At 44.5% G+C, this 17,015-nt stretch overlaps 2 protein-coding genes across 2 annotated transcripts; both read right to left on the reverse strand.

Moving 5' to 3' along the window:
- On the reverse strand, positions 1 to 1,076 carry LOC120675520 (dehydrin Rab25-like). The gene has a single exon (XM_039956722.1). It carries the CDS (start codon positions 869 to 871, stop codon positions 254 to 256), a length of 618 nt encoding a protein of 205 aa, XP_039812656.1. The 5' UTR covers positions 872 to 1,076; the 3' UTR covers positions 1 to 253.
- Positions 1,077 to 13,518: 12,442 nt separating this feature from the next.
- LOC120673137 (chaperone protein dnaJ 10-like) lies at positions 13,519 to 16,976 on the reverse strand. Its single transcript, XM_039953841.1, has 9 exons — positions 16,697 to 16,976; positions 16,530 to 16,589; positions 16,097 to 16,179; positions 15,764 to 15,926; positions 15,530 to 15,659; positions 15,138 to 15,296; positions 14,884 to 15,056; positions 14,665 to 14,745; positions 13,519 to 13,808 (listed from the first exon to the last, which is right to left on the reverse strand). Exons 1-9 carry the CDS (start codon positions 16,781 to 16,783, stop codon positions 13,728 to 13,730), a joined length of 1,017 nt encoding a protein of 338 aa, XP_039809775.1. The 5' UTR covers positions 16,784 to 16,976; the 3' UTR covers positions 13,519 to 13,727.
- Between the last annotated feature and the right edge of the window lie 39 nt (positions 16,977 to 17,015).

The following is a 17,015-nucleotide window of genomic DNA, read 5'->3' on the forward strand; positions in this document are numbered from 1 at the left end:
GAGAAAAGCCAACATCTCGATCGATGACTACAGACACGACGCATCCCCGAAATACCTCGAACCAAACCTAAACGAAATTCTTACGTACCCAAATCCTTACAAGCAGCAGTACACATATACTATTACGAACTAGTGCGACAGATCAGAACACACGCTGCACGCATAAACACGAGCACACGGCAGACCGACCGAACTTGGACATGATACACACACCCCTAGCGACATGACGCTCCCAAACCCAGCCGACGATCGCTCAGTGGTGGTGTCCCGGGAGCTTCTCCTTGATCTTGTCCATGAGGCCCTTCTTCTCGTGCGCCCCCGCTGCATGCGTCCCCGTGGCCGCCGGCGCCGCGTGCTGCCCGGCCTGCTTGCCGCGCTCCTCGTGCCTGTGGGTGCCCGGGAGCTTCTCCTTGATCTTCTCCTTGAGGCTCTTCTTCTTCCGCCGCCCGCCCTGCCCGTCGTCCTCCGAGGACGAGCTGGAGCTGGAGCTGGAGCTGCCGGAGCGCGCCGGCTGCAGCTGGGCGCTGCCGAACGTGATCTCCTCCACCACCACGGCCGGCTCGAGCTGGCCTCCCATGCCCGCCGCCCCCGCGCCGCCGCCGCCGACCATGCCCTCGTACGCGAGCGCCGGTTCGCCGGGCGCGACACCACCACCGACGCCCTCGTGCGGGTACGCCCCCGCGCCGTACTCGCCCGGCGCCGCCGCCGCGTACCCCGCGCCCGCGGCGTCGCCAGCGCCGTACAGGGGAGCACTGCCGGCGGCCGGCTCCCTCGGGACGGGGTTGCCGTACTGGTCCACCGGCGGCACGGGGTTCCCGTATTGGTCGACGCGCGGGTACGGGTGCCCGTACTCCCCCTGGTACTCCGCCATTGCTGCCCCCTCCCTACCCTACCTCTTGCGACGAGCTTCTTGCCCCTCCCTCTCTGTGCGGCGGACGGCGAGCGTGCCGGCGACTGTTGTTTTCGTGGCTGTGCCGGATGGGAATGGAGGCGAGATGAATGTGCCCGTACCGTGTATATGTACGAGGAACAGGGCGACAGGTCGGCACGTGCGGGAGGACACGCGCGCACGCATGCAGCCGCCACTACTACAAAACAGGCCTTTGTTCCTGGCCATTTGTCCCGGCAGCCTTTGGGCCCGGGACAATAGGTGGCTTTTGTCCCGGGTCCAACGGCTAGCCGGGCCAGCGGGGGGACGGGGGCCTTTTGTCCCGGTTGGAGACACCAACCGGGACAAAATGTGAGCCTTTTGTCCCGGTTGGTGGTTCCAACCGGGACAAAAGGCCCGTGTAGCCTTTTGTTCCGGTTGGAACCACCAACCGGGACAAAAGTTCCCCCTTTTGTCCCGGTTCGTGCCTCCAACCGGGACAAAAGGCCTTGCGCCCCTTATCCCCTTCCCTCTCCCCCCGCCCGAGCCATTCAGCTCACTTGTTTTCTTGCTGTTCTTGGCTCGGGATAGAGGAGTTCTTGCTCATTTCTTCACCACATTTGTGAAGATCTTTGATTCCCCGTCCATCCATCTGCTCTAAAGGTTTGGGGCTTGTTTTTCTCTTCTTCCTTGGCTTGTATAGCTCATTTCATACTTTAGAAATAGAGAAAATGTGTAGCTAGCTCATTTCTTGGACATTTAGCTAGCTAGATTGCATATGTAGGTGTAATTTTCTTTTAGATTTAGATGAGTATATGGATAGTAGAAATTTTTAGAATGAGTGTAGATACTTCATGTGATGTACTTGTATATATGACCATATTGTGGATAGTTGATTTTTTTATTCGTGAATGAATTAATGAAATGAGTATATTATAGAATTTTTTGTATTATGAATGGATTATTTTGACACTCTAGTGATGTATTTAATCAGGCTCACATTGAAACCATCTAGAAGCTAAAAAAATCTTTATTTCGAAACAAGTATACGTCGTTAATCTCCATCCAACGGTGATGGCACTACCTTTCAGGGATACACGATGCGCTATAAGGACGTCGCAAATCGGTTGGTCGCATCACCAGCACTTCCGATTGATAAGAAGACAGCATTTGACGCAGTCAGCATGCCGTTGTTGTACTGAGAGCATATGAACGAGCATGCTGCCTGTGCCAAGTGCTGTGCCTATTAATCGTAAATGTTGGTGCTGCGACTAGCCGATTGGTGACATCCTTGTACCGCACCGTGTCCCCCCGAAAGGCAGTGTCATCACCGCAGGGTTGAGGTTACTGACATATACATTTTCATAAATAAAGGTTTATTTTTTTTCTAGAGGGTTTCTGGATATTGAAAAGAGTGTACTCCTGGAACTGAAGGGTGTCAAAGTAATTAGAAGTTATAGAGATTTCTTTCAATTAATTAGAGATTTCTTGAGGATTAATGATACATTTCGTCTTTTTTTATATAATTTCATTGTTATTTGCAAGAGTTATTAATCTGATCATTGTAATTGTAATAGTAAATAATTTTTGCTTTGTAATGGTAAGAATTTATAATTTTGTGGAAAATAAAGGTATTTTTCAGTAAAATATGGCTTCAGCAGCTGGAGGGAGTGGCGCCGGTGGGGGTGATCGTTGTCCTTCTGGAGAGAAGGGCACAACTCGAGTAGGTCGTCGGTCCAAAAAACCTAGTGCTTTTCATAGGGCAGCGCTCCGTTATTTGGAAAAAGAATATAGAGAATGCATGGCAAGGGGCGAGGAACCTCCGTTTGATCTTGAGGATTTATTGCGGCGTTACGGTTCGTCACCACCAAACTCGGAGGTTTCAGCTCCGCCATCTTATTCTGCGCCAGCAAGAAATCCGTTAAAACATTCTGCGTTCCAACGCAAGGACGGTTGAAAACCTATGTGTTGTTGACCGAATTTTTAAATTTCATGTATAGTACTCCTTTGTTAAGTTCTGTAATGGATTAAGTACCCCTTTTAATTAATCAAGATGTATGATAGATATTGCATATCTTTTAATTATTCATGTTATGTTACATTTAGTTTAATTTAGGTTTGATATATTTTATTTATTCGATACGTGTAAAGAATTCAAATCGATTTATTTAAAATGCAGATGGACCGGCAATGGATGTACAATGCTGACCGACGTTCGAAAGAATTCATTGATGGCCTGCATTATTTTTTGTCTGTGGCTGAGGCAAACAAGCAGAATGGTTTTATGTGCTGCCCGTGTGTTCATTGCAACAATAACAAGGATTACTCATCTTCAAGAATCCTACACAGCCACATTTTCGCAAATGGTTTCATGAAAAAGTATGTTTGTTGGACGAAGCACGGAGAACAGGGGGTTACCATGGAAGACAATGAAGAAGAAGATTTTGACGACCACTTTCCCGGGAATGCTGGAATCGGTGCATTCGATGACGATATTCCCATGGAAGAGCCCGAAGTAGATGTAGCAGAAAATGATCCCAGCGACGATCTGGGGCAAGCATTGCACAATGTGCAGTCAGACTGTGAGAGTGAAACGGAGAGGTTGAAGTTCCAGAAGTTGTTAGAGGACCACCATAAGTTGTTGTACCCAGATTGTCAAAATGGATTTAAGAAACTTGGCACCACCTTGGAGTTGCTGCAATGGAAGGCGACAAATGGTGTATCCGACAAGGGATTTGGTGAATTACTCAAACTTGTTAAAAAAATGCTTCCTAAGGACAATGAATTGCCTGCCACAACGTATGAAGCCAAACAACTTGTTTGCCCTTTGGGACTGGAAGTGCAAAAGATACATGCATGCCCCAACGACTGCATCCTCTACCGAGGCGAGTACGAGAATTTGGATGCATGTCCCGTATGCAGTGCATTGCGTTACAAGATTAGAAAAGATGATCCTGGAGATGTCGAGGGGGAGCCTCCCCGGAAGAGAGTTCCTGCGAAGGTCATGTGGTATTTGCCTATAATACCACGTTTGAAGCGTCTGTTTAGAAATAAAGATAATGCTAAGTTGATGCGATGGCACAAAGAGGAACGCAAGAAAGACTCGATGTTGAGACACCCCGCTGATGGGTCGCAGTGGAGAAAAATAGATAGAACGTACCCTAAATTTGATTTGGATGCGAGAAACATAAGGTTCGGTTTGAGTACGGATGGCATGAATCCTTTTGGTGAGATGAGCAGTGGTCATAGCACTTGGCCTGTGACTCTTTGTCTGTACAATCTTCCACCATGGCTCTGCATGAAACGAAAGTTCATCATGATGTCAGTGCTTATCCCAGGTCCAAAGCAGCCCGGAAATGACATTGATGTGTACCTAAGACCATTGGTCGAAGAACTCTTATTGCTCTGGGGCGATGAAGGTGTACGGATGTGGGATGAATACAAACAGGAAAACTTCAACCTACGAGCATTGCTGTTCGTAACGATCAATGACTGGCCTGCTCTTAGTAACTTGTCAGGACATTCGAACAAGGAATACAAAGCATGCACACACTATTTAGATGATACCGATAATATATGGTTGACTCACTGTAAGAAGGTTGTATACATGGGTCATCGTCGGTTTCTTCCCATCAGGCATGCGGTACGAAAGAAGGGCAAGTATTTCAAAGGCCAAGCGGACCACCGAACAAAACCGATGCACCGTAGTGGTAAAGACGTCTTCAACATGGTAAAAGATCTAGAAGTTGTTTTTGGAAAGGGATCTGGTAGCCAACCTGTTCCGAACGAAAACGGAATGGCGCCCATGTGGAAGAAGAAATCTATATTTTGGGAGCTACCATATTGGGAAGTCTTAGATGTTCGTCATGCAATTGATGTGATGCACCTCACGAAGAATTTTTGCGTCAACCTGATAGCATTCTTGGGAGTGTACGGAAAGACAAAAGATACAGTAGAAGCACGTCAAGAATTGCAACGTATGGAAGAACGAGATGCCTTACATCCACAACAGCGAGACAATGGACGACAATACTTAAGTCCTGCCAGCTATACTCTTAGCAAGGAAGAGAAAGAAACCATGTTTGACTGCTTGAGCAGTATAAAGGTTCCATCTGGATACTCATCCAATATAAAAGGAATCTTAAATTTGGCAGAGAAGAAATTTACAAATCTCAAGTCCCATGACTGCCATGTGCTTATGACCGAACTTCTTCCGGTTGTGCTGCGGGGGATTCTGCCTGATAACGTCCAGTTAACCATCGTGAAGATATGTGCCTTCCTCAACGCAGTTTCTCAGAAGATAATTGACCCGGAGAATTTGATAAAGCTGCAAAACGATGTGGTGCAATGTCTTGTTGGTTTTGAGCTGATATTTCCACCATCTTTCTTCAACATCATGACACATCTTCTAGTGCACCTTGTCAAAGAGATTGATATTCTCGGACCAGTATTTCTATACAACATGTTCCCATTCGAAAGGTTCATGGGGGTACTCAAGAAATGTGTTCGTAATAGAGCTCGTCCAGAAGGAAGCATCGCCAGTGCCTACGGAACTGAGGAGGTCATTGACTTTTGTGTTGACTTTATTGATGACCTTAAACCGATTGGAGTCCCTGAATCGCGATATGAGGGGAGACTAACTGGAAAGGGTACATTAGGAAAGAAATCTTGTCTGCACAGATGATTTCTCATTCAAGAAAGCGCATTATACGGTTCTTCAACAATCATCCTTGGTTGACCCATATATCGAGGAACACAAGAAAATTCTGCTCTCCAATTTCCCGGAAAAGTGTGAGGCATGGATTACACGTGAGCACATGAACACTTTCTGCAGCTGGTTGCGGAAGCATCTAATGCATAACATGGATATAAGTGAACAACTGTTCTTATTGGCTAGGGGACCATCTTGGAATATCTTAACATACCAAGGGTACGAGATAAATGGAAACACATTTTATACGATAGCCCAAGATAAAAAGAGTACCAACCAAAATAGCGGTGTTCGTATGGATGCCACGGACAATAATGGAAAAAAAGACACATATTACGGCTACATTGAAGAGATATGGGAGCTGGATTACGGTCCCAATTTCAAGGTGCCTCTATTTCGTTGCCAATGGGTTAAGCTATCTGGAGGAGGGGTAACAAAAGATGAGTATGGGATGACAACAGTTGATCTCAACAATCTTGGGTATAGAGACGAGCCATTTGTCCTAGCCCAGGATGTCGCTCAGGTTTTCTACATTAAGGACATGTCCAGCAAGCCAAAGAAGGGGATCAACAAGCAAAAGGATGAGCCTAAGCGACACATAGTTCTATCAGGAAAGAGAAACATCGTTGGAGTGGAGGACAAGACAGACTTTTCAGAAGAATATAATAATTTTGTTGCCATTCCACCTTTCGAAGTAAATGCTGATCCATGCATCCTGCTAGCCAATGATGATGCTCCATACTTGCGCCGTGATCATAATCAAGGGACATTTGTGAAGAGAAAGTCTGTTACCGCTAATCCTTCATGTACTTGAATCATTTTATATTATTGTATAAAAACATAATCGCAATTCGAATACTTTTATTATATATGTACTGTACAATTATACTTTATGTGTTATTTATATTATTTTATATATTTTTCACTTAATTACTAGACTCAATTATAATTTTCATTCAATAATGGATTACTCAACTAATATATTTTTATCTAAAATTCACTTTTTAAACGTTAATATCGTGATAGAATCCACTTTCTATCGAAAAGCAACAGTTTGAAAAAAAAATTCACCTAATATATTTTTGCATGGTCAAAATAACAAATATGATTTCAAAAAAGTTAGATATTTCATTGACCCAATCACTTGAATGAAAATTAATTATTTTTGTTGCGTGTATCAAGTTTATATAGAGATAAGAAATTTTTGTTCCATAATTTTTGGAATTATAATTTTATTAACTGAATTAACAAATGAAAGCCAATTTTAAAAGAGAAGTAAAAAGAAACAAAAACAAACATAACATCAGGCGGGAACGAGGGAAAACAGGCCCCTTTTGTCCCGGGTGGTAGATCCACCCGGGACTAAAGGTGGGCCGCGGGCGGGGAATTTTCCCGGCCCGCCCAAAAACCCCTTTTGTCCCGGGTGAAGCCACGACCCGGGACAAAAGGTCCTTTTGTCCCGGGTGGTGGTTTCGCCCGGGACAAAAGGGGGGGCCTTTTGTCCCGGGTGAAGCCACCACCCGGGACAAAAGGACCTTTTGTCCCGGGTCGTGGCTTCACCCGGGACAAAAGGCCCCCCCTATATTTCCTTCCTCCTTCGCCCTTCTCCTAACACTTGGTTTCTCATCTACTGCGCCCGTCCTGCTCCCCCCACCGCGCGAGCCGAGCACCGCCGCCATCGACGTCGCCGCCGCCCAGAGCCCCGACCTCACGCCGCCGCCCAGAGCCACCGCCGCCGCCGCCACCGTCCTGCTCCCCCCACCGCGCGAGCCGAGCACCGCCGCCATCGACGTCGCCGCCGCCCAGAGCCGGCCCCGACCTCACGCGTGCCGCCGCCCAGAGCCGCCGCCGCCGCCGTAACGCCCTCGCCACCATCCCCTGCTCGCCGTCGACAGTATTTAAGCTTCAACAGTATTTCAGTTGTTTTCTTTGCTTGTTGGCAAATAGATCTTGCTATTAATTCTGTGTTTGTCTCTGTTAGAAATGCGATAGAAGTGTGTTCAATCAGGGCACATTAAATTTCAGAGGCTTTCAGTTTGGATTTATATGCATATATCACTGTCATTATTTAGAAACGGATGTTCAATCAATGCCTTCTGATACAAAATTTGCCAGTGAATAGTAGATGCACATGTTTTGTCACAGTGATAAGTGAGAAACAGCCTCTTCTTTGTAGCTAATCGTTAGATCATAAAGCCCACGCCGCGTACCCAAAGGTAGAGCTCGATCTCGTCCCCTCCAACACAGAAAAATTATGATCTGCATGAGAGAAAAATTATTGATAAGTAATTGACATGAATCTATGAATTTACTATAATAACAATATTCAGGGTCCAACTTAATTGACGTAAATTGCTGACTTCGATTTACTAGAAAGAAAACTCTTGGCAAGTAAGTAACATGGATCCATAAATTTTCTATAACATTTACTAATAAAAAAACTTTTAGTTTCGTGCTACTTAGACCTAAGTCCATAAAATCAACCACAACAAAAGAACCTGATGAAATCGGCACAATTCAAAGAAAGTAGCAAATTATATGGTTAATTTAGCATTGTACACAATCAATGAAGGATCAATGAAGGTCTAGAAAATAGATGGAATCATACTGGAGAAAGGCCGAATCCCACTGCATTTGACACCGATGTTTCATCTCCTAAAAGATCGTCCTACTACGAGAGTCCCCTCAACACCTTCTCCATTCCATTGAACCCCAGAACCTCTCGCTACGTTGGGAAGCTCCTGCCTCTGTATATATAGTTCCCCAATGTTCTTTAATTTTTAGTTCTCAGAGTGTGTCGAGTACTGTTTGCAGCACTGAGATCGACATCGTCGACCAATTATGGCTCATTTTCAGTAGCTAGGAAGCTACACTCATGTAACTTTGGGACATGCTCATAATTTGAAATCATAATTTAGAGTTCATGTTATTTAGAGTGAAATCATAATTTGTTGTTAAGAGTGAAATCATAATTTGTTGTGTAAATAAAGGTATATTTACAAATTTTTAAATGTATGAATGTATGTATGTATGTATGTGTAAAGTGAGTTTAAATTTCTTTTAAACATTTCATGTATATTTCTTGAATTACTTAGTGAAATATTTCTCGACCTCATCCATCGATCGGTACTTAGTGAAATTATCGATAGAATATTTCAAGTTCATTTCTTGAATTACTTAGAGAATATTACTCGACCTCGTCCATCGATCGGTACTTAGTCAAATGCTCGCAAATATGTGGATTATTTAGATAATTTTTTAAGGGTTTTATTTGTATTCATATTTTAGTTACGATGGACCCGCGACACACAGACGCGGAAGACGAACAGTTCTTGTTGAATATGATTGGCGAAGGTCAAGGAGATGTCGCTGAACAAGCTGATGATGGCAGCAATACCGACATATATTTGAATATGTCCGGTGATGGAATTGAGGCACCATCTATTCAGGATGACGCTGCTGCTGAACAAAGTACTAATGTACATATCACAACTATAATTATTTGTAGTGACAATCATATTTTCATCTGAATCTATATGAATACTATGAATGTTTTTTTATAGCCGTCTGGATCATCGTCGCAGCAGAAAAAGACGAAGCGAGGCCCAACAAAAAAACTGGAAGGGCGGTTCATTATAACGGAAGTTGGTCCAGATGGCGAACCGATCGCTCCAGAAGCTGCCGCCAAAAAATTCATAAGACAATCCGGATGTATTGTCAGGGACCACATCCCGATCAGCTTCAAGCTCTGGAAAGCTTCCAATCCAAGCGAGGAACGGGATGCGGTACCCGAAAGAGAAAAAGAATGGTGCTGGCGGGAGCTTAAGAAAAACTTCACGGTTCCAGCTGAATCCGAAGAGATATGCAAGCACTGGACCCTGAGTAAGATGGCCGAACAGCTGCGATCATTCAAGAAAATTTTGACGAAGAAATATATCAAGACCGGGACCACACCCGTATTTACCGGCGAGCTCGAAAAGCTCAGGGGTCACTGGGATGCATTTGTAGAATACAAGTCTTCAGAGCTTGGGCTTCAGAAGGTGCAGAAGGCCAAAGACAACGCCTCGAAGAAAGTGTACCATCACACTCTAGGCCAAGGAGGCTACAAGCTTGCAGTACCCAAATGGGAGAAGATGGAGCAGGATCTGCTTGACAGAGGCATCCAACCTGCGACCATGAACTGGCCTGAAAGGTCAAGGACCTGGTTTTATGGTCACGGGGGAAGCTTGGACCCATTGACTGGTGACTGCGTCTATGGGCCAAACATCCAGCGAGCAGCCCAGAGACTACAGGAGGCCATACAAGCAGCGGCCGAGGGAACATCAAGCCGGATAGAGAGAGGGACGAGCTGACTTACGCCCTTGGGAATCCAGAGCATCCGGGCCGCACAAGAGGCAAAGACGTGGTTCCGTGGAAGTATGGGTTCAGGGATTACATTGAGTCATATAGAAGCCGGCAAAGAAGAAAGAATGATGAGCGGGAGCACTTGCGAAGGCTAGAGGAACGGCTCATGTCACACGATCAAAGACTGGAGGAAGAGGTTCAACGCCAAGTGGCCGTAGCAATGAGCCAGCAACAGCAAGCGCAAACGTTGCCTCCAGAGCCTAGTGTCGCAGCCGATCACCTGTCTCAGCGCAAAAGCAGCTGCGCTTCCACAGACGTCGCCGCCGCCGAGCCCACGGGGATCCAGGCCGCAGTTGAAGCGTCGGCCCCGCAGCGATTTCCAGTGGATGAGATCACCCACCGGACACCTTGTGACCTGCAGACTGCCGTTAAGAACTTAATGTTCACTGTTGCGTACGGTACCGCCATGCCAACCGAACCAGGCGACGTGTACCACGGGCAGCAAATTCCGCCTAGATACACAAGAGTTGGCGTGGAGCAGGTGTGCCAGGGTTGGGAGACGCTCGAGCTTGATATTCCTGGAGGCGATGGGGAGAGGACACTAGCAGAAGCCATTCATGGCTACATCCTATGGGATAAGCGCTACATTGTCCTAAAGTCGGATGATCAAACACCAAGACCGGCATCTCAGCATGCCTCTCCAAGACCGGCATCTCCGCAAAACTCCCCAAGGGCAGCACTGTCTCGGCAAGGTTCACCGGCACATTCTCCATCACCATCATCTCATGCGCCGATGAACACTCAAGCGTCACCGTCGCCTCCATGGTCACCCCCTCCGCCGCCGGCAAAGAAGCAGAAACGGCCGCCGGCAAAGAAGGTAGCTGCACCGGCTAAGGAGCCTCCAAAGAAGAAGGAAAAGAAGAAGAAAACCAAGGAGGCTCCTATTAAACCCTGGGACATGAGCCTTGAAGAATGCGATCGGATAACTCAAGAAAGAGTTAAAGAGCACTTCAAGCCGAAGCCGAAGCCGGAGCCCGAGAAAGTGATAAATCCGATAGATTTGAATTTTTTTAAGGGAATGTGCGAAGCAAATAAGAGAAAATTCATTCCGAGAGACCCCCCTTCAGACTACGAACGCACAATTATCAAAACTACTGAGAAAAAGAAGAGACAATCAAAGTCGTCGTCGTCCGACGTTCCACAGCTCGGAGCCCAAAAGAAACAATCAATAGAGCCTCTCGTAGTGGGACAGACGACGCAAGAACAAGACTTTGTTACATTTTTGAAAGAATCAAACCTGACGGCCACTCAGATTGCAGGGGGAGAAGATATTCCAAAGGCCGATGTGGTCGTCAAATGGACGTTTGAGATCGGCAAAACTCTTGTACCCCCCGAAGTAGTGTCTGTGCTTCCAACGCAAATGTATAAGCTGCACCAGCACTACATGCGTGCGATGGCCGATTGCATCTTCATGCAGGGCGCAAAGATTAAAGATGACGATTTCTTACGGGGGGAGGCCATTCTATGGATAAACTGGGAAGAAATTTACCAACTATTCCATCAGGAGGCCCTCGACATCTCTCCATCAGGAGGCCCTCGACATCTCTATGGTCGCCTTGTGGGTTCTGTAAGTATTTTACTCACCTTACGTATTGTTTTGCATGATCTCAACATACTGATCTCTTGATTTATTCGGTATCATGTAGAATGGAGATACATACTTGCAGAAGAAAGGGATACTCTCACCTCGGCTTCATCGACCCAATTACTTGTAATTGGAGGCTTCTACGCGACAATACCGATGAGATATTCCAAATGTTGTTCAAGTACATAAGCGTTTATCACAACAAGCAAATGATATTGTTTCCTTACAACTTTGCGTGAGTGATTCCTTCCGTCTAACTCTTTCTATTCTGTAATCGAATTGTTTAAACCTTAACTACCAAGAACTGCCTCCGTATAATCTTGCAGTGAACACTGGATCCTAATTGTCATAATTCCCGAGAAGAGCCTACTCGTGGTTATGGACTCATTGAGGAGACCTCCAGAACAATACGAAAATCTTCTTAACATGATGAAAAAGTAAATCTACCACTACTCCGTCGGTGACTGATAATTTGAATCACTTTGTTACTTGACTATAATTGTTCTAATCATGCACAGGGTTTGGAAAGAATTCGCTAAAAATCATCCAGGCAAATTTGACAAGGAATTGAAGATCAAGACAGATTTTCCAGTACGCGCTTGGATGATTCGTTGCACGATTCATTAGTTTTATTATATATTCATGTAAATACCTGATAATTTCTTCTCTCTTAAAGTGTATGAGGCAGAAACCAGGCACTGTATTGTGCGCATACTATGTATGCGAGAACATCCATGGTCTGGTAGGTCCTCCAAAGGGCTGGACAGATTGGGAGGATGAAGTAAGTAAAAAATTTGTTAATATTTGAACTCGTATTTTAATTAGTCGAAATTAATTATCCCCTTTTTCCATAGGTCGGGGAGATGCGCGATAAACTCATACCGGAGGAAAAGATTATGGCGATTCAAGAACAATTCTCCGGATTTATTGTTGAGCAAGTCCTCGATCCAAAAGGCGAATTCTACTACGATGGAATATCTAATATTGACAATCACAGCAAATATGACAATATACGCGTATATATGTAATTAAGAACGAATATAACTATGTAAATATATATGTGTGTCTATGTATTAAATTTCTATTTATGAGTATGTATGTATGTATTAAATTTCCAAAAGGCGAATTCTACTATGTAATTAAGAACGAATATACCTATGCAAATATGATGGAGTATGTATGTATTATATATATAAGCACTCCAATAATATATATGTGTATATATATATTTATATAATATTGGTCCTAGACATTTTCATATGTAAAGGAATTCACATGTATAGATATGTGTATACATATATATATATAAGTGAATTAATTTATATATGAAAACTATCTAGGACAAATATTATATAAGTAACTATATATATATGTATATATTAGTGGAGATCATACACACTGAATTCCAATACATAAGTTTAATTGAAATACAAAAATATAATTGAAATAGAAAAAGAATTGAGAAAAGAAAAACATGAAAAAAAAAGAGACCTTTTGTCCCGGTTGGTAACACCAACCGGGACAAAAGGGTGCGCCAGCCACGTGGGCGCTGGCTGCACCTTTTATCCCGGTTAGTGTTACCAACCGGGACAAAAGGTCCTCTTTTGTCCCGATTGCCACACCCGGGACAAAAGGGCGCCCCCTTTTGTCCCGGACAGGCGTTCCCGGTTGGGAAATCGGGACAACAGCGGTTTCCCAACCGGGACAAATCAACGCTTTTGTAGTAGTGCGCGTAGGGGCGCGGCGCCTGACGAGGCAAGGGCACGTGTTCACTGGCGTGCCACGTTGCCTTTGCTTCTCGAGGTCACCGAATTGTACACAGCAGCAACGGCATTCGCACCCGGTACGAGGTAGCAATACAAACAAAGTCGAGCTGCTCACGTTGCTGCATTTCGTAGCGAAATCCAAGGTCGGTGGTCATGAAAACCAGTACGACACAAAAACACTGAATTGATTCCAAGGAATTATACACATCGATATCGACCGTGTCGCAGGATAAAGAGTGATGCCTTCATCGATAAGAAGGGGGAGATACCTTGCATTGATACAGTATACTAGTAGTATACCAATCTTCAGACAATGTCAGGGTCCAGTGATGGGCGTTGGGGGCTGTTGCTGCCTCGGGGAGAGGTGGCAGAGCTATCCGAGCGCAGCCGTCCTCACTGCGACGGCGCCGCCTCCATCGTCGTGCCTTCTTCGACCCGCAGGCTGTTCTCGCGCCGGTAGTGTGACTTGGCGCCCTGGGTTCACAACGGATTCCAAAAAAAAAAAGGAGTGGCATGCAATTACTCATAGAGGCAGTAGGACTCAAGCTAAGAGATGAATGGGTACCTAAGAACTGAATAAAACAGAGAAGCATGAACCTTCTTATTTTCTTTTCCTAAACGATGCGTGCAAGTTATTTTCCAAAAGGATTAATGCAAGAGTGCATCAAAGCTAACTAAAACATTGAAACATGCAAGTTAATTTCTGAAAGAGGAAAAAAATTAACAATAGGCAAATGCCCCAGCAAGAACATTCAAGAGTATTAAGATGTGTTTTCCAAGGTTACTGTTTCCTGTCTTAAGCGGTAGGCAGATTTTATAGCGAACGATGCGTTTGCTCTGGGACATATGAAAATGCTGAAAGACTGTCAATTGGAAATCATTTTCGTAATAGCAAACAATGAACATGGTGCGAATCTATTGATTCTATTCACATCAGAACATGCTTTCAACATAGATTTGCAGGATGACTCTAGGTTATGCGATAACAAACCATGCATAATTTCAACAGATTTTGTAAATAACTCTGAAAGTAGAGCCATATATAACTTCAGTGAAAAAGGGACTTGTATACCATAGTATTTGACCTTCAGTAGTGACCTAATAAATTAAAACCGGATTCAATGTTTGGCATATATAGTGTGGCTTACTCAAAAAAAAAATGGTGCAGCCAACTTCAGTCCTTATGAGCTAAGAGAAGGTAATAAAATGATATGCACATAGGACATGAAAGATTAATGCCATTCTAAGCTTGTTATTCCTTAGGCTTCAATCAATTCTTCCCTGACCTGCCAAACTATCTGGAAAACTTAAACGCTAAAAGAAAACTTACTTGAAAGATTGATCCCAGCTTTTTCAATCCTCTTGCTCTCAACTTCAGTACATCTCTGGGAATGTTATTTTCTTTCAAAACCTGGAGAAAGGGGCAAATAACTAAATGTGGAATGCCAAACACTATTCATTTTTCTACTCGAATGTTTACATTATAAAGGAGTTATAAATATACATACATGATAAAGTAAAGAAAGGAATGGCTGAATACAGTGCTTACTGCTTGGCAGACATGTGAAAGCGTTGACTCAATGTCAACCACATTAATTTTCCACAAAGAATTGAGCATTAAATCTTTTTTCTCTTCAATACTCTTGATAATCAGCTCTTCCTTGTTGTCGCCCTCCTCAATTTTTTTCATTCCTTCTTGTAGCTGTATCAGAGAAATTGCACCTATAGTAGGAGTATAGAAGTCACTGAAGAATCAGCTCATCTTTAACCAAAAAGGGGGTAACTCCATATCCTCGGATTTACCTGCAGCAGCATTAACCTGCGATTTTACATGGTGGCCCTTATCCCTTACCCACTCAGCTATGAATGGTACACCCATATACAGTTTGCTCTTTCCAAGTTCTCTTGCTGCTTGTCGAACATAAATGTAGCCAATAGTGTGAAGCATAGCCTCACCAAAAGCTGAAAAGACATCAGTGAAATCTTTATAATGCTCAAACCAAAGGATGCAAATGAACCCTTCTACATCCCATAATACGATTGCACAATTTGGAGTCCTAGAAGCATTATTGAAGCAACAGAGAAACGAAGGACTGAATGAAAATAACAATAATATGCATGCATATAGCAACAAAGTTGAATGAAAGTGCCTATGTGGAGATGAAAAATTGAAAACTGAGGATCTTTGAACTTACCAGCTTGAGACAAACGCTGAGCTTCTGCATTTGCCCAATCACCAAATTCCTCTTGGTTCCCATCAACATACGGCTGCAGCCGCTCCTTTAGAATCTGAGTAAGTTTTTGCTCTCTTTCAGTTTGCACGTCCTGCAAATCAATGAGGTTATGAAGGTCTGCGCTTAGAGCATCAATTCCTGAGCCTGAGGAGAAGGTGTGGGAAAACACCCATAATTACAGCAGGACCAACATACCTTTATCTTCTCTTGAACCCTTGTCCTTGCCTCAGGTGTAGTTGATTCTTCCTCAATCTCTACTGAAGCAACAGATGCTAGTGCAAGTTGACCAACATAATCTTCAAAATGGTCGCTCCCAAAAAGCATCCCAAAGACAGCAGTTGGATCAATCATGTTATCTCTGAAAAATCATTACAAAAAATTTAGTGACACAATCAAATATGAATGATATGGTAACTCCTATAAGGTAAATGCAACTTCTAAATAAAGTTCATGAAAAAAAGTTTTTTTCCTGAAGCAATTAGTGTTTGAAGACAAGATGAGATTATAGATGACAAATTCAGGACTTACTGGGGAAGACCTTCCTTTCCATACTTGTCGTAAGACTCCTTTTTCACCGGATCACTCAGGACTTGATAGGCTTCACCTAGTTCCTAGTTATGGTAACCGAACAATTGAAGTCAGTGTCGTAGCAAAGGTTACAATCTACAAGATAACTGAATCAAGTTTTGCAATGCAGAGATAAGAAACGCAACTCAAATACGTGTTTAACCTTTGTATTTGTACAACGCCCATGCGGGTTCTACAGTTAAACGGCATACGGCCAGAAACAAAACACAATTGCAAGGTGGCCATCTCGTGGTTTTTGAGTCCACGGTGGTATCTCTATATCCTAGTAGTAGTATTATCGTTTTTACAGCCACTCACTCGTATCCCTCTGCTGCACTCAGAATGCAACTAACAAAATCCACAGGAAATCGTAGAGCAGAAAGCGCATATGTACCTGAAACTTGCGCGCCGCGTCAGGGTTGCCGGGATTCTTGTCTGGGTGCACCAGCTTGGCCTTCAAAGCCCCAAAAATCGCCAACAGATTCAAAAATCAGGAAACAGGAACACAGTGCATGAAAACAACGACCATCGGCAATCAGGAAAAGGGGAATACCCGCGCACCTTGAGGTAATAGGCCTTCTTGATCTGGGCCACGGAGGCGTCAGTGCTGACCTCCAGGATGTCGTAGTACGCACTGTCCTTCACCATTTCGGCTCCCGGCTCCCCTCTTCTTCTTCCCCGATCAAGCGGCAACCTAACCGCCAACGAACAACGCCGCGACGGGGAGGGCTCCGAGATCGGTTCCTGCCCGTGGCCGGAGGCGAAGGCGAGAGAGAGAAGAAAGGAAGAGTCGGAGAGGCCGAGGCGCGCACCTGGCCGGGAGCCCGGAGATGGTGGGCATCAGTTGATGCGATGGTGCGGTCAACATGGGAGAAAAGGC

This window comes from Panicum virgatum, chromosome 5N, assembly GCF_016808335.1.
Source record: "Panicum virgatum strain AP13 chromosome 5N, P.virgatum_v5, whole genome shotgun sequence".
Lineage (NCBI taxonomy): Eukaryota > Viridiplantae > Streptophyta > Magnoliopsida > Poales > Poaceae > Panicum > Panicum virgatum.

Excerpts from the sequence above, each read along its gene's own strand:
- LOC120675520 (XM_039956722.1), bottom strand. The coding sequence starts at position 871 with ATGGCGGAGTACCAGGGGGAGTACGGGCACCCGTACCCGCGCGTCGAC.
- LOC120673137 (XM_039953841.1), bottom strand. The coding sequence starts at position 16,783 with ATGGTGAAGGACAGTGCGTACTACGACATCCTGGAGGTCAGCACTGAC. Across the intron at positions 15,927-16,096 it reads GGAAAGGAAGGTCTTCCCCA|AGATAACATGATTGATCCAA; the intron begins GTAAGTCCTGAA and ends ATGATTTTTCAG. Across the intron at positions 14,746-14,883 it reads TTTCACATGTCTGCCAAGCA|GTTTTGAAAGAAAATAACAT; the intron begins GTAAGCACTGTA and ends CCCTTTCTCCAG.